Source organism: Falco biarmicus, chromosome 5 (assembly GCF_023638135.1).
Source record: "Falco biarmicus isolate bFalBia1 chromosome 5, bFalBia1.pri, whole genome shotgun sequence".
NCBI classification, from domain to species: domain Eukaryota; kingdom Metazoa; phylum Chordata; class Aves; order Falconiformes; family Falconidae; genus Falco; species Falco biarmicus.
The window spans coordinates 70,243,652-70,265,552 of NC_079292.1; the positions used below are offsets into that span (position 1 = coordinate 70,243,652).

General features: G+C 41.8%; 1 protein-coding gene across 11 annotated transcripts in view; it reads left to right on the forward strand.

The window, feature by feature from the left end:
• The window catches only part of CALD1 (caldesmon 1), a 201,756-nt gene that overhangs the window by 135,096 nt on the left and 44,759 nt on the right, over positions 1–21,901 (forward strand). Inside the window, exon 1 of one of the 11 annotated variants that reach the window (XM_056339558.1) lies at positions 7,189–7,425. The exons of the other annotated variants lie outside the window; for them this stretch is intronic. Within the exon in view, the coding sequence (XP_056195533.1) occupies positions 7,379–7,425 (47 nt within the window). The 5' untranslated portion in view covers positions 7,189–7,378. Of the gene's footprint in view, positions 1–7,188; positions 7,426–21,901 lie in introns of those variants that run through there. 11 annotated transcript variants of the gene reach the window in all.

Sequence of the window (21,901 nt, forward strand, 5' to 3'; positions counted from 1 at the left end):
GTCTCCATAAACTGGCCCAGCAGGAAATGCTCTTCCCTTTCCAGAGCTACGTGCGTGTGTGCCTGAGCACACGTTTATATAAACTCTTCCAGCAGAGAAGGATCAAGCCTGGAGCCTGGAGTCAGACTATGTCTTCAAACTGAAACGAGACAGTGGATGCTCTCGCTGGTGTGTGGTGGCACTCATGACTAGATCCCATGCTTCACGCTTTATGAGTTTACTGTTTACTGGGGTGTCTGCTAAGGACTTTGGCTTAGGCTCCCACCCGTGCCCGCTCAGCAGCAAAATTAAGGCATAGACTGTTTTGACTAGAGATGCCTCTATCCTCTGTTTTTATCACACCTACCACATTGTGGCTTTTACTGGCTTTTGTGGCTAAGTTTGAAGTGAATAGTAATGTTTGGAGCATGTCTGTTAATATATTAAAAATAACATTAATAATTTTATATAAAACCTGTTGTTGACAGTGTTGTTGAAATTAACTATTGCCTAAAACAGCTGGGGTGGAGAGAACTTGCATCTGCATTATTGGCAGCTTATTCAGCTTTATGTTTTGTGAACTCTGCAAGTATCGTACAGGACTGTAAGCAGAAGTCCTACAAGTCCAGACACAGATTTCTGGGCTTTGACTACTATCCCTCACGTTTCAAAGCTGAAATTTACTAATAGCAGTTATTGTTCCAAGCAAACTACAGTTCAGGTATAAATGAGAGACAGCAAATCTTAAAATTTGCCAGCCAAAATAATAGATTGCTTTTTATTGCTGTGAGAATTGACATGTGTCCCTGAAATGCATAAAGCACAAAAGAATGGGTGCGGAATTGAATGGGAAATGGTGGCCCTTCCCTCTGCTGCTGCTGGTGGCTGGAGAGAAGCAGGCTCCTGCTCAGAGCAGGAGGGGACCAAAGTCTGTCCCTCACTAGTGACAGTGCCAGGGCGTAGGGAGAGGAGGTAAAGATAGCCTTTGTGAATGCTTCCCTCATATGCTTTCCTCCATTTCAGTTGTTCAAATGACCAGAAGGTAGCTATATCCTGGCTGTTACATGGAGACTATTGTTTGGATCTTAGTGTTTATTTGAAAGCAGTGAAAACATGGTATAAAACAAAAGCTGTGCTTTGGTAGAAATAGTCTATCACACCCATGGAATATTATGCTGCTTTATTTCTGGATTGTGCATTGCCCCATAAGTAACTGATAGAGAATGCAAACACCAGCAAATATGTTTTTCTAATCAAGTTTCAATTTACAGTGGAGGAGGTTTTCCTTGGAATATCATTTTAACACTTGTATTGGAGTTTGTTTTGTTTACTGCTAAGCCATACATGCAGTCAGTAACTTTTCCATGTGAGAAGCAGGATAATGTTAATACCTCAAGAACTGAGGACAGTCAGAGAAAATTAAATTATCTTCCCTATAAAGGACCAAACTCCTGCCTGTGCTACCCAAGGCCAGCCTGTCCCATCAAAGCAGGCATCAGATCGGATTGAGTACTGCATGGGCTCTATGTAGGTTTGCAGTATCTGGAAATACACTGTGACAAGTGTTCACAATTGCAGCATTTTTGCAGTTTGATGTACTGGTTTTGTTCCCAATCCTGCAGAACTTGTCTATGCAAATAGTTCTGTTGTCTGCTAAGGCATTAGCTATACATGATGATGTGTCCATGTAAGCATGCAAGACTCCATGATTTGCACATGCCTATGTCCAAACTCAAAACTATGTATTCCAATGAGTATGTATTTTAATACATGTATCTACTTATGTGGCTGGGTAAATATTACTCACAGGTTTCATTGAACACATTAAAATTTTTGGTGCTGCAGCTGTTTATAGGCATCCAGGTAGATGTAACTGTGGGTTACAGCTGTATCTATAAAAAGTAAGGGGAGGAAGAGATGTTACAGCTATAGAATGGCTACTTAGTACTGAACCCTGTAAGAGCATAGAAGACTTACCACTGGGAAATGGCAGAATCTCCATTACTTATTTAAAACTGGACTTGAAAAAAACCCACAACATAGTAAGAGACAGTTCAGCATTATTTGGTGAAGTACACAGCCTTGTTTTTATAAGTACTTAAGAGATTTACTTCAAGACCTTATGTATGGGTTGCCAGACTTTACCTACTGCGTATGATTTAGTACGCTAAGTGCTGTTCCTCTGTGAAACAAAAGTGCTTGCTCACATGCCTGTGTCCTAGAGTGAAATCTCATAGGAGGGTGAATGCAGATGCTTTTTGCCCTGTGAGATGCATACACTGAGTTCCCTGCAGTGAACTGCATTGGGGCATTTCAGAACAGATCTTAAAAAAACCAACAGTTTGTCTACTCCGTGAGAACATGAAAGAGACTGTGGCATCCTTCATTTTCCCAGGGAGGGAACAGTTAAAAATATTCTTCAAACAAGGAGCAGATGTTAATGTCATTAGAATGAATTTTCATAAAAAAAGAGAGTTCTGTTTCTCTTGCAAAATGCCAGTAGCTTTGCAAAGTTCTCTACAAGTCTGCCGACTTATTTCAGACTAGTGGCACGGGGGAGAGGTGGTGCAGGGTGAGCTGTTTACTGTCTCTGAAACAAATCAGATACATTTCTGTAAGTTATTTGCCTATCCATTGTAAAAATGCTTCAACTTGGAAAAGCACTACACAAAGAGCTGAAGAAACATGAAGGTATTTGAATAACAGGACAAGAACAGTGATCAGCACAGCAAATCTGCTGTTGACAAACAGGTATAGAAAGGAATGGGCTACATATGGAAAGGCATGGTCTGGATGGTGCGTGTGCCTCTGTCAGAAACTAAATTCGCTATAATCTCAAAAAGGATTCACAGGCTATTGTGATCAGCTCAATGAAAACTCCACCTTGCATGCAAGAATGGTTAAAGTAAAAATAACAAACAAAATATTAATTGGCTCTCTGGATGACCTCTGGACATTCCTATTGTTAGTGTGAGTAGGTGTTGGAACCTCCCAGTAATAATTTCCTTTTGGAAAGCTCCCACATCTTATTCCTCCTCTTTTTGCTGCTTTTAATGCTGAGAATCTAGGAAAGGTCCTGTGGTTCCTTTCAGTGTTGTAATAGATGAGCCTACACTCCTGTAGAGCCATTTGACTTGAGTCCATTGGAGTGAGTGACACCTCTCAAGTGCCCTAGTTTAGTGTTTGTTTGCTTAGTTTTTTCTCTTTCTAGTGCCTTCCTTAGGGGTTTTGGTGTTCTAGAGCCAAGTAATAATCTCTGCAGCATGAGAATTTACCAGGAAAGCAGGTTGAGACATGCATCTCCTGCCCCCATCGTTTTTCATGCTTTAGATGGCCATGCGAATTTTTCAGATTATCTAGGGGAAGGTGATTTGCCTCTTCCTACTCTATATGCAAGATCTTCACCTCAGGGCCACAGTGTACTGAGAGTATCAGTTAAGTTACTGAAGGAAGTAAACGCTAGCCATTTGGCTTTGAAATAATAAAGGGATTATTAAGTACAAGGATCTGTAACTAACTTGGATCCCACTTCTTTTTAAGGGGGTTGCAAGCACGGCAAAATCTTGGCTGTGTCAGCCTCTTTCAGGAGAACCAGTTCTGCATTGCTGTAAACTAATAGAGCTGCTGGGTTGGCACCCAACTGAAAGTGAATGCTTGGCATTGGGCTGTATGGAAGTGCTTGGCCATGGTGGAGCCCTCTTTCGTGATGCAAACTGAGTCACAGAGTGGTTGGGGTTGGAAAGGACCCCTGGAGACCATGTAGTCCAAACCCCCACCCTAGCAGGTTCTCTTAGAGCAGGTTGCACAGAATCGTGTCCAAGTGGGTTTTGAATATCTCCAGAGAAGGAAGCTCCACAGCCTCTCTGGGCAGCCTGTTCCAGTGCTCCGTCAGCCTCAAAGTAAAGATTTTTTTCCCTGTGTTCAGATGGAACTTCCCGTGTTGCAGTTTGGGCCCGTTGCCCCTTGTCCTGTTGCTGGGCACCACTAAAAAGATTCTGACTCCATCCTCTTGACATCCGCCCTTAAGATATTTGTATGCACTGGTAAGATCCCCTCTCAGTCTTCTCCTGGCTACACAGGCCCAGCTCTGTCAGCCGTTCCTCAGCAGGGAGCTGCTCCAGTCCCCTCATCATCTTGGTAGCCCTCCAATGGACCCTCTCCAGTTCCTTGTTTTTCTTGAACTGGGGAGCCCAAGCACTCCAGATGTGGCCTCACCAGGGCAGCGTAGAGGTGGAGGATAACCTCTGTCAACCTGCTGGCCACGGTCCTCCTAATGCACCCCAGGATCCCCATTGGCCTTCTTGGCCACACAGACACACTGCCGGCTCACGGTCAACTTGTTGCCACATAATGTTCCTGTAGCTCTTGTTGAAATAGTGATGTTCCTCAGCTGAATGGGCCTTATGTCTTAAATGATGGGCACAACTCTCAAGACAGCTGAAGGTGAAGCCTCCTGGGCCTTCACCAGTGCAACAGTAGGCTGTTCATGTGGGTTACCCAGGTCCACTTGGCAGTGTGCTCATTGCCTGTATACAGTGGATTAACATGCCTGCGTCCAGAATTGCACATTTGATCTTGCAGCTAGATGGGAAAAATAAATTAAAATCAACACTAATGCTGTCAAATTAAAAATCAGTATGTGGGACACCAACCTGCAGAGTATTTCAAGCAGTTGTTGGCAAGGATACCTCTCTCAGATTAACAGTGCAGACAGTTGGGCAGAGAGACTGATACTGTTCAGAAGTGGGATTTGCTCTCCTTATTTATCTTCAGTTTTTCGTTTGCAGGCAAAGATGGCACATGTGTTGAGGATCGACTTGTGTGGCCAACATTTCTTATTGCTCATTCAGTAGGCAAATGACATCTGTTCTCAGTAGTGCTGTAGAGGTATGGGCAAGGTGATGCAATTTGGGGTTAGAAATCTTGCTCCAAATGAAAAATAGCCTGACTATGTGAATCATTGTGTTTCATCTAGAGTGAAGCTCTCCTCCAGACTTTTATAATTCAAAACATTATTTGGAAAAACAGAAAAAGAAATTGGCTTTATTATGACTGTCCTAGCCTAAGGGGGACATTTAAAAATGGTTCTGAGGTCTACTACAAGCACAAGAGACTTACTTTGTTCCTAGTGATCCAACAAATAGATCAGATTTGCCTTCTAGAGCCAGAATCTGCATGACAAGTAGTGGGAGATTTTTGAAAAAATCTGAGACTATTTTTGACTATTCTTTGAAAATGTAGAGTGTCGTGCTTTAAAGGATAGCCAATTTGCTTTTATTTTTATCCTGCGTAGAAACAGTTTTGTTTGTGACCAATGCAATAACCTAACTATTCCAAGATTAATAGAAAAGAGTATAGAACACACTCAATGGGTGTGTGTGGGGGGGTGTGTGTGTGTGGAAGTTTCTGTGACACAGTAGTAAATACAGACCTGTATTGGAAATCTGTAGGGCTGCCTTGGAACCCAGTTTATAGTTTCATAAACATCAACTCTTACATCTGGCATCTGATTAAAATGTATATTTTGGCAGAACAGTGATACAATCTCTGTTTAACTAATGCTCTTCCAGAGGGAAGAATTCTGCTTCTGTAATTCCCCAGTAGTAGAAATGCCTTTTCCAGGAAGAGTCAATATGACTCCCTTCTCACCAGCATTTTTAAAGGACTCTACACGTCCACGTTGCCTTACATGCCCTCTTTCCCTTGAGGTCAGAGTAGAAGAAATGGAGATGGCCTGCCTGCTGCACCGTCATTTCATTTCCAGATCTCTCTGCAATCACAGAAATGGAATCTATGTTTTTCTCCCTATGCAGTCAGCACTATTGGCCTTTCCTTGCTCCAGGCAAGAATCCCAGTATATTTTATGCACTAAAAGGTAGGGTTTTTCATGCACTTTGGAATGAGGGGCTGGGCCTGCAAAAGGTGTACATGAAGATACAGCAACATCTTGGGGTATTGTAGACCAGTTTATGAGTGTGCAAGAAAACTCCTGAGCTTGAACATTGCATGTGAGCCATTCACCTGTCTATAAAGCACAGAACCTTTTCAAAAAATCTATCTCCTTGAAACTATAGAGGGGGGTTTTGGGAGGAAAAATCCACCATTATTGACTGCAGGATTTGAGCAAAAACATAAATGAGTATCAGTGCCTCAAGCAAAGTGCAGCTGTTGGTTTCTTGCAAGCTGTGAGAAAAAAAAACTGTCAAGGTTGATGCCTCCTTGAACATCCAGCATCCTCCATGGCTTCATGTAGAGACGATTGCCTCGGTGTTCACTCCAAGGTAAGAGTGCCACCTACTGAACCCACACACTCGTTCCCACAGAAGGGCGACTTTGCAGTAGAGATTTCCCTTTGGAGTATGAATCCATCCACACCCACTCTGGTAATTTATCAGATTTAACAAGATCAGAGCCTGGGGTAGAATGGCTGGAGGACTGCACAGTAAGCTGTTTCAGTTTACTCGCACATGCGGGCTTAAAGTGGTATGAGAACCAGGCATGTGAAATCATGGTACCTGATAGTGCCTTCATTTAAATCACTTCGTTTGCATTTCTGTTTTCTGCCTCATTCACTGGATTAGATGGAAGAACATAGAGGAGAGTCTGCTAGACTGGATTTAGGTCCAGCCCTGATTTTAATCCCTTTGCTAAACACAAGATGGTCTTACCTTAACTGCAGTTGAGCTTGCAGCTACTTCCCATCTCCCTGGATTTGTTCCTGTTTGGCAGTCACCCTCCAGTCTTTTGAGCTGTCTAATCCAGCTTGACCTTTCACAAGTTAGACTGGATGCAAGTGCTTGCAAAATGCTTGGGCAATGATTTATCATCAAAAGAGAGGACTGTTTCCTGGATCATTGTTTTATATTTGTGTCCTCTCCCCTGCTCATCTCTCAGCAGGCTGGAATGTGACTTTCCTACAAGCAAATACTTGTGAAGGCACCTCTGTGCAGCGCTCAGGCTGCTGGGTGCTCAGGCAAGCTTGCTAAACAGAAGCGCTTCTTGTGAAAGCTGAATGGGAAGCAAGCATTTGTCGGTCAAGTTGAACAGCTGAGAAATCTGCAGGAATTTCTGTTACAGGGGGCCCAGACATAGCAAAGAGGATCTATTAGAGAGAATACAGTAAAAAAAATAATAATCATATGATCACAGAGCAGAGGGGGGTGAAGGGAGGGGAGGAGGATACAAGATAGATAATGAGCTTGACAATAGGCAAATTGTGTCATTACGGGAGCTACAGGACCAACCAAATGGTTAACCTGTGGGGTGGAAAGAACATCCAATGAGTCTCGCATGCCTGAAAGGATAATGGCATTTTTATTATCTCGTTCCACGCCCTGATCATCCATCCATTTGCTCCCTGGAGCTGGCAGCAGTTTGCACTGATTCATATGCTGCAGACATGATCAGCAGATCATACTACAGGCAGAACTTGTCAAGCCTTTCCAAGTGAGTTGCCGATTTATTATGATATCTGTATGGATTTAGCCTTTCGGTGTTGTGTAGGAAGTTCTGGATGGTGGCAATGGGAAAGGGAAACAGAATGGTATAACACGCAGGGAAGCTGGTTGAACTGGGGAATAAGTGTTGGATGCAGACTGGTTTTTTTAACTCTTCTTTTTTGCTATATTGTGCTCTATTTTCTAAGGGAAAAGTCTTTGCATTTTTGCATTTCTCTTACCTGAATTGCAGAATTTAGATTGCTTTGTTTAGTGGCAGGAGCATATGTTGGAAGTATTGGTTGCTAATCAGAGTTCTGTTAAAGGGAAGGTTGCAGAAGTTTCATAGTTTGTATGAAAGCTTTCACATAACTCAGCTTAATTCGCTGTGTAAATAAGTCCTAATGGCACATTCATCCCTGAATGTGGGAGGGAAGCAGGAGAAGAAAATCAATTAGCCTGTGTAACATTGATAAAGAAATTATGTGCTTTATTTGGGTCCTGTGTTGTTTTGTCTCCTTTATAGGGTGAGGGATGGGAAACAGGACACTACTATGTTTCTAAAATACTGTGACCTATATCAGGGTTTTGTTTAAAATTTGGGAGAGGTTTTGAAAAGCAACAGGGATTTCTGGGTGCCTGTTTTTGGTTTCCAGCATGAAATCCTATGCTCTTGGGGGGGGAGAGGGAGCTCAGGGATTTCTGAAACTCAGCCCCTCCGAGAAGTCCCTTCCAGGAATCTGAAATCCTTCATCGTGGTTTCAGAAATTGGGCAATGAATAATAATTTAACTAAGAGTGTGTCAAATGGGTTTGTTTTGTGTTGGTTCATGGTGGAATACGGCCACAAGCCACAGTAGCCAGCCCTCCCGTACTGCTGTATGAGCATGGGGAGCAGCCGTGGCGGAGCACCAGTTTCTCTGCAACCATATTGAAGGGAAAGCAAGGGAGGGGAAAAGGCAAAGTGGGTTAGATGTAGTGCTGATATAACTGGTGGAAACCTTGACTCTTGATACCTGCTGTGGGGAGCTGGCCCTGAGTGCAGTGACCCAGGCTGAAGCCTCTGAGGTGACTTTTGGACCCTTGCACTTTTGCGTTGGGGCCAGTTTAGCTAGGTGTCGGTCTGGCTGTTTTGCTTAAAAAACCCTAGAAACCATTGGATATCCTTGCTGAGAGAGATTCTGCTCCACTCCCATTTGAGTGAGAGAGGGAACCAGCAGTGTACTAAATTTATGCCTGGCACTCTGGGAGGAATGCCCGAGCTTGTGTGTGTTGCAGCACCACAATTACAATATGTGAAGTGAGTTCACTAAGTCAGTGAAATTATATCTGAGTGTAAACAATTAAGTCCTTTTCTCTTGTAGCATGATCAGCTACTGTACTGTAGGTTTCCTGTGTCTTGGGAGGTTTGTGTCCTGTAGCACCTTCTAAACAAGAGCAGATACATCTTGACAACCAGACCTGGGTTTTCTTTTGTCCAGACTCACAGTAGCATATTTGGGGAAGAAAAGGAAACCTCTCTTTGGCGAGGACTCTTAAGAGAAATCAAATGTGTGGCCAAAATTTGGAAACTGATTTATTCCCTTTTTAACAAACATCTCCATGACCTCAGGCCAAAAGTGGGGAAGACACCTTTAGCATTACCCACAAAAGCTTCTTCAAAGCATTGCTTAGTGAAACACATGATGAAATACTGCCCTTCCCAGGCTGAGGCATAATGTAATCATTCCAAATGCTCATGTCTACTCAGGAGATTGCAATGGAAAAGCAGTATTAAAATCCTTATAACCTAACTCTATGAGGCTCTCCAGGGAAAAGGAGGCGGCTGTTATTGCAGTGTTTTGAATGAGGTACAATATGATTGTTAACTTCTTGCAAATGTCCCCTAACGGCCCCTTTATATGATTGTTTCAGCTGCATAGTTTGAAGATACTCTCTACGCTCTCAGTGTAGTTATAGTATCTGTAGAAAATTTTGTAATTGCTAAATAGCTGAATATAATCCTGTTAGTGTTTGATACACTGGAAATTAAAAGCAGAAGCTCTCATCATAGCCAAGAAATCATTCTGGTTGGCCTGAAAATATAAAGACTGCTTAATAAATGTATAGTGATTGAATTGGCTCACTCTGCTGGACATGAAAGTGTTTACTATGCAAGTTCCTAGGGAAGGCAGAAGTCATCTTTGCCAACAGGTAGAATGTTTTCTTTTCCAGCAAATTATAACTTTTGTTCAGACTTCACAGATCATTCATAGGCAGTTTGGTTGTTGGAAGTTCACTCCTTCACAGCATTTTGTTCATATTGTAGCTTATCTTTTCTGTTTGATATGGATGTTCAAGACTGGTAATCAGCTAGTTAGGACAAGAGAAGGGTTGAAGAGGACACTTCTCCATAGACAGCAGCGGTGTTGGTGGCACTGTGTTAGCTGGTTAATTCTGCTCCAAAAATTGATGCTGTTCATTTTCACGTGAAGACATCTCTTTCCTTTTTTTCTGGTCTTCTCTGTTGGCCATGTGTTTCATTCCTGTTCCCCAGTGGGCAATGGCCTGAATCCTTAATTTGTAAAAGCCTTTTTATATTACTGAGGTAAAATAAGATGGACATAATGTAGCTAAAGATCAGATGTACAAAGATGTTAACCTGTAGTGAGCCTATTTGTCTCCATTTGAAAGCTAAGAATCCCAGTCAATTTCTGAGTTCTTCACCAGCACTGACAAGTGTAACATGGGCCAAGAAATAGGCACTTTTCTTACAACGTCCTGTCCATTTGTGATCTGTAATGTTTATATCCAAGGTGCACTTCAGTGCCTGTTGTCTAGGAGTGAATTCCAAAACGCTTGGGATAGTAAGTGAGTGTTTTTGATGCAAATAAGTTTATCTGTGGATGGTCCCACATGTTTATGTAAAACACTGTAGTAACAGTCCTCCATGTATATGAAGCATTCTTGAGGTATTAGCTGTCAGCACCTGAATGAAATACATGTGCTTTGGTGTCTGGTTTACACATCAGTAGGGACAGTGGCTGTTGAAGACTGAATGTCCAGTTCAAGATTTTATAGCTAGGTTTGGGAACTTTCCTCATAGCGGATCAGAAGAAATTTACTGGAAGAGCTGAAACATTTTTGAGTGAGATTATCCTTGGTGGAAGAAACATAGCAGAGAAAGGACAGGTCTGTAAGGAAGCATCTCTGAGATTTCACAGCCTTCTTGCCTCAGTGAAAGATGTTTTTCTTTTTCCAGCATAAGCAAGGTATTAGCTGTCAGGAGTACAAAGCTGGATTAATTTGTGTGGAGTTTTGGGCATCCACCAGAGTCTGAAGTCATGACTGTGAGAATCAAATTTCTAAGATTTTGTCAGAGAACAAGTGACTCTGGAGAGTTCTGTGAAAACCCTGAGCTGAATTCTCCACCCTGTTCAAGTCAGGACAGTGGTGAGAGATATCAGACTCAAGCTGGTACTGCTCTCTGTGAATCCAAATGCCTGAGATGTGGTGAGAATTGTTTCTGACTAAAGATAAATTTAGAAAAAGCAAGAAAATTTGGGAGAGTTCTGGGGAGAGAACTAGTTGGGAGTTCATGTCAGAATTCTGATATTAGCTTTGTCTAAATGAAAATGAGAAGAAATACTTTTTTAAAATTAAAATGCTTTTTTTGACACTTTCTATATAAGAAATGACTGAAAAGCATCTCTGCAATTTTTTTTAAATAAAACATTCTGTTCTTTTTTGAATCTTTTGTTTTAAATTAACCTACATTTTAAAGAAAAAAGTTAAAATAATAAAAAGATAAAATAACTTAGATGATGGATTTGCTTTCTTGTTTCAGGCTGCATGAAAATAAAACGGCCCTGAACATTTTCCATATCACTTCACTCTGACAAGGGTTTTTTCTTCTGCTTCAGCAAAACTAGAAAATTCATTGTTAGTGCAGATCTTAAATGCAGATAGCTCCTCCACAGCCACACTGTTGGCATAGGTGTTCAACCACTGCAGGATGGAGGCAGCAGAACTTCATCCTGCTTCTTCGTATCCCTGCCTTTCCCTTTGCTGCCAAACCTGCGGTCCCAGGCCTTCCCATCCACCATGTTCCCAATTCAGAATAAAACAGGAAGGTTCAAAAGAACCAGGGAAATTTTCTGGTGATTATGTTAGGCCCCTGGTGTTCTCTCCGTATATATGCATATGTGTCCATATAATGCAGATGCAGTAAATAGATAATCCAAAACCATTCGTTTAAAAATCCAACCAAGAAAAATACTTCTATCTGTTGTTGAAAAAATTCAGAGACCTGACTGTAACTTTTCACTCCTTTCACTTTTTATTTTGTTAAAACAAACATTAAAACCCCCTTTCTTTTCTCTGTTTCCATTTACTGACATCTGATTTATGTTTTGAGCCATGTAAACACTTAAGTGTACTGAAAAAAAGTCTCTTTGACTTCAGTAAGGCTCCTTACATGTATAAGTAGCTGCAGGGCCAAGTTTATAATTATATGTTTGTATAATGTTAGCCTTCATACGTTTATCCATTCCAATTTTAATTCTCCATTTCATAAAATCTATGATCAAATTTTGGAGCCTGAACTAAGCTGATGTCGTCCCTTTTAATTTAGGACTCAGCCCTTTTATTCTCCTCCTGTGTTTTATTTTTATTAGTTGCTTTCTTTTTGTGCTGATGTGCAGCACATATTGTAAAAGCCACTTATTAGAGCCAGAATTTTACAGCATGGAGACTGTCCTAATAAGGAAAAAAAACCCCTAGCCCTTTATTGGTGAGGTAAGAGAAATCAGGCAGTGGATAATTTTTTTGCTGATTGAGAAGGATAAGGTGCGGTTTGGCAGGTATCACATTGGTTTGGCATTTGCTGACATGGTTCCTCTTTTCTGCAGTTCAAATCTTTTGCAGAGTAGACAATCAGGGAGGGCTTCCCCCGCGCCCTCCTGTGCCTTTCCCTCCCCTCTTCCTTCTCTTTTTCACAGGCGTTCAGTGTTGCCGTGAAATCTCACTCTGACACACAAACTGGATGCGTAGAGAGAAGTTTCTGCAAGTCTGACAGTGCCATACTGTAATCACCTTTTTAGGGAACAGCGGGCACGTTGGAACAGTTTTCCATGTGGGTTGTTCTGTATCTAAAGCATTTAAACAGTTTGTGAAGTTGTCAGAAAAATCACACTTTAGTCCAAGGTATTATAAATCTAATTTCTTTCTTCTCAAAAATTTGTCATTGAAGAAAAGTACTAACTACAAGGTTTAGTTGATGCTTTAAATTACCCAGCTGTTCTTTCAAATTGCTTTGAAGGCACATAGTGAATTCCGAAGACATGTCTTTAAGCCCATCCTGGGCTTAAATACAGGCTTCAGATCTGAAGTCAGTATAGTTCCTCACATTTTAAACTGAATTATGATGAGGAAAGTTTCAAGCAAGAGCAGAAGCTAGCATTTAAATTCTTTCCTTCCTCAGCCTCTGTCTCTTGGTAACTGAAATATCAAGCCAAGTATCGGCTCTGTTTGAATTCACTCTGCCACACCAGGAGACCAAAAGTGATGTAAAGTGGCTGCCTCCTTCCCACCTGCTACTCCCCTGTGGTTCTTTGACTGTAGGAGGAATAATGGTTAACCTGGTTACTAAATGCCTAGTTTTCTCTGTCACTCATTTATTTGCTTGTGTCACTTGTAAAGCAATAATACATACACACACAGAGTAAATCTAGAGTACATATCCTGTTATTGTTGAGGTTAGCTTACTGTAGGCAAAAGATGTGAAAAATAAACTTGGATGATAATAAAGCAGAAAAGAAAAACAAACAGCATTAGTAGCAGGGATTGGATTGTACCAGTTCGCATTAAACAAAGCATACAGATACACCATTAGGTGTAGGCTACTGCAAAAGCTTGCTGCACAACCACCTTTTTTGGGTTTGGTAGGGTTTTTTTTGTTTGATGCCTATTTGTATTCAGACCCTTCCTCCTCAAAGTCAGAATCTGTCTTGAAGATCAGGGACTTAGCTAACTTCGTAGTCTTCTTTTTTTTAATTTCCAGCCACCACATTTTCATGTACCTTGATAAGCAACACTGAGAAATATTCAGAATCTTGTGAGCAAGAGTGACTCCAGCAGAACCTGGCATGCCAACTGGGAAGGATCAACTCTATGCAAGCATTTTTGATTCTGAACTCTGAATCTTTTTCAGATCATTTTCTATCTGCTTTATACTTCTGCTTAGGTGGATCTGGTCCTGCTGCAGGTCCTCCAGGTAAAGGTTTGTGTATTACAGAGCAAAAAAAGATGATTCTTGCTCCAGACAGCTTAAAACCTTATTCAGAAAGTACCTCCTAACTGGCACACCGTGCATTGCAAGAATTTGAGAAAGCAGCCCCTGAGGAAGCAGCCCATATACACTTGTTTTCCTTCCCCTCATACTCTAAGAAATGTGGAGGCCTGTCCTAGAGGTGTGTCCTTGAGACCAATGCACTTGTCGCTACAGGATGTGAGATTTTGGCTTCTGTTTGGTTAGTTGTAGACAAATTGCTTGCAGATTTATTTTAACCATAAAAATATATTATGTGTTTCAGAGCAGAAGATTTTTTTGGCTTGCCAAATTCCATCTGTAATACGTTCAGCACTGGAGTTGCTTCAGTGTAATTATGGAAGTACCTTCCAGCATCACAACTGTTGCTGTCCTGGCACAATCATTTTATGTGTATGTTTTGTTTTGTTGATTGTTTTTTTTGGGGGGGTGTTGTTGTTTTTGGTTTTTTGTTTGGTTTGCTTTGTTGTTTTTTTTTATTGGAGTTTGTAACTCGGCAGTAGAATCATGGGGTGAGTGAGCCTTACAAGGCTCAATACACTGCATGTTTCAGCATCCACAAATGATATGGACCATCATCACACACTGACATGGCGGTGGTGGAACCTTTATAGTCTCTTTGTTCATATTGAGGTTGTTCCTGGCTTTCCAGCTGCCATGAGCTACAGTGGCCTTTCCTTTGCCATGTCCTTCCTTTCCCTCTTTCTTTTTTCCTTCTCTTTCAGGTCTCTCCTGCTGCTGTGTTACATGATATTTTGCAAAGCCCAAAAAAAATGTATTCTCTTGCATACTGATTTATTCAAAAGTAGCCTCCCATTTTTGAATTAGTGTTGAATAATAGCCTTGTGTATCTTGTGTAACACCCATCTTTCCTCTGAAGCAGGACATTTTTAGGATCGTGCTTCTCTCACAGGAGGGAAATCACTGACATGGATTCTGGGTGTGTACGGTAGTATTGTGCATCTTGGCCTTAGTCATCTGCCTCCTCCTGGAACAGGAGTGGTCAGACACATTGTGTCAGCAGTTTTCTTTGTCAGGATTTGAAAATGCCCCAAAGCCTAATTAACAGAGGTCACATCTGCTTCCAAAGCTAGTTAATTTTTTACTTCAGTTAGATTAAGGCTGAGGACTAACTTTCTTCCAGTTAGGCTATAGCAGAGCGGTTTTGAAGTTCTTTGCAAATGCAGCTTTTCCTCAAGACTTACCAACATGCTAAAAAGCTCTCTTAACACTATATCAATGCTACCTTGGTATTCCCATCAATCTTTATCTATACGGCCCTGAAAGCTTCTCACTGACAGCATGTGCATTAGCATGAATTTGCAGCCCATCCAGCTGAGGATAAATACTTGTGTATATCTGAGAGCTGTATTTGGTCCTTTGTCATTCTGGGATAGCCATGGGGTTAATTCCTTACTTGATTTCCTGGATTTTCTTCTCTCAAGCTCACTCAACGCCCTTTGGAGTGATGGGGTAGAAGCAAAAGTCTGGCTTGGTACCTTTCACCCAGTCCTATGCTTGTAGCCCCTGAACTTAGGTGAATGCTCTGAACCTATGAAACAATATTTGTTTCTGTTACACTCTCTGTGTGCTAGTCATTTCTTGTGCTGTTCTGCCCTAGCAATTGTACCAATATGTTTTCTTTTCCCAAAAAAGATATAATTATGGTTTTCACAAGATTATAGCAAGCAGGGATTTTGCTGTTTAGTGCCTAGTGCCTGGCTTTTGGTCCCTTCCAGCACTTCTCAAGATGCATGACATCATTTTTGCATGACATAATTTCAGTGAGTCTGAGTCCTGAAAAGAGTGATAGTGTTGCAAGGGTAGGCAGTAGGGAGTTTCAGGCTTGTGAGAGTTTAAGGCACAAGGCTCACAGGTGTGGGGGAAGAAGATGGAGACACCCATTAAAATGCCATTAGGTGAGGAGTGACAGGGGCAGCCTGGAATGTGAGAAGAAATCGGAGAAGGAACTGGAAAAGATTCTGGGGAGCTGAAACAGAGGAGAAAACCATTTGAAAGTTTTCTCTGTAACATAAGAAAGTAGGTAGTGAGGCCTCCCCTGGAGCTTCCCAAATCTTTGGTAATTTTGTGGAAGTATTTTGAGCAAACTTTGGGCAAGGATGCAGAAAAAACTATATATGTTTATAGCTATGGACTAACACTGACAGCTACTCTGTCTCATGCTCACATTGAGCTGGCAGAAGCACCTATAAATACAGCCAAGATCACTTCATTGGCAGAGGATTGCTAATGTTTGTTTTATGCCTGTGTTTGCGTTAGACCAATGGGTTTTACAATACCTTATTGATGTAGGTAATGCCCATCATGCTAGCCTCTGGATCCTCCAAATGGATGATTTTTTTCACTGAACATTCCTGTGTGTTAGTTGGGTGAGAAATGAAGCTCAAGGGAATTTAAGTATCTCACACAGGAACCTGTAGCAGAGAGGGGCCAAATTAATCTAAATCTTGTATTTAGCATCTTAACTACCAGCATGTTAGCTTGAGTTAAAAGCAGGCTTAACTTATTTTTCCATTTAGAGGATTACTGATCCTCAAACTCTTTTGTTACTTCATAATTGTTAAAGTTTATCTTCTTCAGACAGTTAACTACCGTATTCTGATTTACTCAGCAATCTCAGTCAATTGAATTGTGGTACAGGTTGGACCACCTCTTTGTGAGCAGGAATTCAAATTTTCTTATGCTTGTCATATCTTTATTGTGCCCAAATATTCTGCAATTTACATTGCCAAATCATCGCTTACCAAATGTTATATTTTTGCAGGAGTATATTAAACATAGGTTTGCTATCCAGCACTTGGTTTGTGCCTTTCAGGATGCAGGACTTGAATTCAGTGAGAACTTTCATAAAGGGGTAAATTGATTTGTATCTCTGTTGCAATGGGCTTGTGTATCTATATGAATAGTTATGGATTGCTGGGAAGGGGATACTTGGATGAACTGTGGCATATGTGAGTAAGGCCTAAGGTCTGTTCCCTGGTGTTATTATTTCTAAGGATCCATCTGCTGTGCAAATGCCTTGTTACAAGAGTCTCGGTGGCTTCCTAAAACACTCTTCCGTCTTGCAGTGCAGGTGAGACAGGAAATATTTTGACTTTTAATCAAGATGAAGTCCTGCAAGAGCCAGTATTGGAAGGGCTGGCTGACGTTCAGGTCAGCCCCATCTACACTGTGGGACTGACGAGGGTGCAGTGAGAGCGGTGGTGCACAAAAACCTTCCTATGTGTTGTCTTCTACAGTTTCTGTAAGACTGAAATCTCTGGTGTAGAGCTGGTGTTTACTCAATCACCTTTTGAGAGTCCTACCTCACAAAGTTGGCTTTCTGCACCTGTTGAAGCTTGAGAAGCAGAGGGGTTTGGCAGCAGGTTAACTCCTTGTTTCCCAATGGTAGGGTGAGGATCCTGCATCCCATTTTCCATACTTTCAGACACTTAAGTATATCTCAGCTCACAATACTGTGCTTCAAAAAGGTGCCAGGCTGTGTTGAGGCATGCTGCCCCCTGTGCAAAGCCTGAGGTGCTTTTGCAGTGACATTGCTGTGAGATTCGTGGGCTAAACTAGCTTCTCACTCTTTCTTTCCCATTTCCCAGAAGGCATAATGCTTTTTAAAATGTAAACTACTGATTTGGAAGTACCCAGTAACACAAAGCATTACGCAAAGGAGAGGCAGGCTATCACTTGCTTAGAGAGAGCTCAGGGGAGGATGTCTCTTTGTTCAGTATGCCAGCAAAAAGACGTCCCAGGATAATAAATTCTGCCAGTGGCTTTCACACGCTTTCAGGCGCAGTGATGGAAGTCGGCATGGTGCAGCTGTTAGAGATGGGGTTGGGAGGAAGCAGTCCATGTACCTGCAAAAACTTCCTTTGGAAGCTGCTGGAAAAGCTCCTGGTAGTTTCCACAGGTTTTGGAGCAGGCATGAAGTAGTTGCAGTCAAAGCAAGAATCTTATCTGCTGCATGGTTTAGGCTAAAAGGAGTGTGTTCATCTATGTCTCTTTTTGCATTCCATAAACTGACATTATATTAGTAATAATACCCACCAGGCAGAAGTTAGAAGGGGTTGCAAGGATTAATTAACATTTGTAGAGCACGTTGAGATCTTTTGATGGGAAGAAGTTAGCAAGTGCCAGGTACTAATACAACAATGAGGGAAAATAGCTATCCGTCTGCATTCACTCTTGGAATGTAATGGATTATACCAGGAGCTTTGGCTTAAACATTTTTGTGTGTGTGTGTTTAAGGATGATTTTTTTTTATTACCTTTTCTTTAAGAAGATCAGTTGAATCTGTAAAAAGGCTTTGTCTCCTGGTGATCAAAACTTATAATCTCTTATATCCTCTCACATTTGGAATTAGACTCTCTTTTGCCTGCAATTGCAATCTGTTCCTGTTAGCCGTATTGCTTTCTTACCACAGCACCCCTTTGCTATCCTCATCTTGATGTCCACCTCCTTTCACTTTCCTTCTGCTGTTGGTCATACCTCTCTCTTCATTAGTCTGATCTACTTTGCTCCTTCACCTTTGCTGTCCTGGACTCACATGACATTTCTTTTAGCAGTATGGTGAAATGCAGATAAAAGAAAGTATGTGTTGTGTGGCATCAAACCAATGCTTTGCAGACCAGTGCATTGGTCATGGTGTGCAGAGGCAAGGGCAATCACAACACAAAGTAATGCTGTGCTTTCCAACAAGGGCACACTCATCACTATCTGGAAGCAACCCAGAGCTCATGGGTCCAGCCCAGGTTAGTGCTGCTCACCCTTTCCTGCAACCCAGGTGCCAATGTGGGAGGAGCGTGACTGTATCTTGCCTGTTGGACGGGCTGGAGCTGTGACAAGGACTGAAGGCTTGGGGCCAGGATTTGTATCTGATGAACATGAAGCACAGAAGGGGCTGGGGGCAGGCCGACCAGTTAAGGCAGAGGATGTCTGTTTGTCACTGGAAGATTTGCCAAAGAACCAACAGGACCTGATCAATTGCCGTGAACGTACAACTGGCACTAACAGCTCCCTGTGTCTATGCAGGGCTCATCTGTGTGGGGATGCTACCAGTGTAAAATGTTTTGCAACAGCTATTATAGACTGATTCCCTTGGTGGAACTGCTATTCTAGAATGAAATTGAAAATAAAAGGAAAAAAAAGTGTACCATAATAATTGCTGTGAATTGGAAACATGCTGTGTATTGCAGAAAAGCTCCTTACTCTTGGCACAGGATCTCCAAGGGCAGTTCCTCTGTGTTAGGTGTCCTATGTCTCTAACAGCTGTGTATGTCCCATTGGAAGTCCACAGACCATGGGCAGTTCTAGGGCAAGCTAATTGTTGTTTTCTTCCATTCCCTAGTTTTTATCTGGATGTTTTCTGTGAATAACTTATAAATTGTAGATAATTTGCTAGTGAATCTTTGAGATGGGAGAGGTTTTTGTTGGATGCTAGAGTTCTGTGGAACATGGGGTTTTTTTTACTATTTAAAGAACAGTGGCTTTTAGATTTGTGTTTTCAGTGTGATTGATCTGCTCTCATAAACTCAGCCAGCTTTCACAGACTTTCTCCAATAGTTTACACTGACTTGTTTGGAATTTTGTCATGAGTAACTTCTGGAATAAGGATCACAGTGGAGCAGTGTAAAGGGAACAGACGTATCTAAGGGAAAACTAATTGAAAGGATAAAGCCAGGGTATTTTATTGTGTTTATGCGGGTGTAGTCATATGATGTCTGCAAATCATTGTAACGTTACTGTGCTGTTCAAAGTGCTGTACGTGACCTTGCATATCTGTACAGGCCTGTTTTATGGAAGGGTTTTTTTACCTTTCATGAAGGTGAAAGACACATTGGAATTAGCTTTTGGAGAGATGCATGGAATGTATCTGCCCCTAATCCTGTTAGCAAATGACAGGATCTGCACTTGTAGTTCTTCTGCTGTCTCACTGAAAATGTCTCCTAATTGCCTTGGCTGTTGACAGTAGGTTTCTTAAACACCTGAGAAAGAGACAGATGTTTGTCCATGTTAAAAGGGAACAGCTATGAATTTCCCTTGAAACCAAATCTGCACCTGCACAACATCCGTGAGTTGTGTGCGTGGGGAATCGGTACCGGAAAACTTTGAGACACCTGATATTCATTATTTTTTTTTCACGTTCACCATATGTTGTAGCACTGAATGTATTTATAATGCTGTGTCCCCCCTAAAGTGGTTTATTTCAGTTAGCATAAGGCTTCGTGGTCCACTCTGTTTTGGTGCATGTTCTGCTCTTACATTTCAGCTGCTTTCCTGCTTGCAGCCTTTATTTCAATATTTAGTCTGCTGTGGTGTGTTAAGGCTGTGTCCTCCTCTTGCATATTTTGTGTCAGAAAGAGTGGATGAAAAAAAGGTTATTCTGTTGTTATCTGAATGATTATCTGGTAAAATTATTTTTCCAGGCTCCGTGTGTGCAAATAGAAGCCTTGTACTTTGTTCGTCAGCACAGTCTTTGCTGTATTTCTGAAAGCTCCAGCAGACATCAGGGACCTGTCTGGCTCTGAGCAACAGTCATTTAGTTACAATCTCTAATCCCCTGGGAAATACAGAGGAGTTCTGATGCTTCACAGAGCCCAGCCTAACGCTAACACCCATACTTCTGATGAATCGAGCAATACAAATAGTGGGTTCTGACTGTTAGGCTATTTCAGGTCACATAACGTTTCAGGCAAGGCCAAAGGAGTTACTACTGAGTGATGTGTGGTCTGAGTAATCACAACTGGTTATCTTACAGTTTCCTTTCTCTCAGTCAGGGAGGGCCTTGGCTTTCCAGGCCCTGGACAGCCATATGAATCTGGCTGCATGTTGACGGCAGAGCCACTTCCCCAGTCCTGGTGTTTTTGCTGTCCTTCCTACTTCCCAGCTGATTTCTTTCCCTCTTCCCAGTCCTCTGAATATTTCTCCATCAACCTTTCTCCATTCCCTATCTCATGCCCTGCAGGGACGGAGGCTCCTCATCCATTGCTCTGTCTGTCTCTCCTCTCCCCTCTCCCCCTCCCCAGCTCAGGGAGACATCTTGTTCTAGGCTCCTTCCAACAGCCCTGGTCCCTGTTTGATCCCCGCTTCCACATTCCCCCTTCCTGCCCCGCTGGTTCTCTGTCCCAGTCTTGTATAAATCCATAATCAATTTCAGTGTCAGTCCTAAATCAGAGACTGATGTTTTGGTTATGGAATAGCTATATATAGTTAGGAAATAACAATAGCTGTAGCCTATATGCTGATCCATCCTAGGCGCAGCTGCATTGCAGTGATAGATGGATCCAGCACTATTGGCGGGTGCTGTCCCTTATATCAGTCGATGTGATGCCTTGAACTTTCTTGCCTTCAGGATTCATCCACTATAGGCTCCTGGGCCCTGGTTCCTCATTACACCCTGCAAAACCTGGCAGGCAAGTGAGGAAAAAGCATGAGTGCAGAAGGGAACTCTGCTCATAGAGATTTGTCATCTTCAAAAACCAAGGCTTTGTTTCATGTAAATTTCATATCTTGTTTTGGCAGGGTGGATGGTGAATAGGTATATGCTGGAAATTGACTGTGAGTAGATTGGTTATGGTGATAGAGGATTAGAGCGTGTGACCGAGATTGGTTTGGATGTTAATGAGTCCAGTGATTCTGAGTTAAATTTTTTAGTGTTTGTCCCCATATGATATTTGGTGGAGCAAGTACAGGTTGAAAATAAAGCAGCTTCCTGTGTATGAGACCAATCCTCATGGTCCTACACTTCCTATTAAAATACAGTGCTCTTACAATGCAGCAATCCTGTTAATCTTTGTGGAGGGAATGAAATACAAGTGTGCCTTTGTTATTTCCTAATGTGATGTGTTAAACAAGCCTTCAAAGCAGGTAACCGGGGTGAAAGGAGAGGAGAGGAAATTGAAGGCTGGGTATCCAGAACAGCGATGCATACATAACTTAGAATAATTCAGTTTGTGCTTTCCTGAAATTGTAGCTTTGTTCCTGTTTGCTAATTTAGGAGGATGCAGCATACTGTTTTGGAATAAGAAAATAACACTATAAATAATGATTTATAAAGAAAAAAATTAAACTTTTTTTCTTCAGAAAACATTACCTGCTGCAGTTACAAGGCTAAACTGGACACTGAGCAAAAAGTGAAAGCTGATTCTCCTTCCATCCAGTTTCCTTGC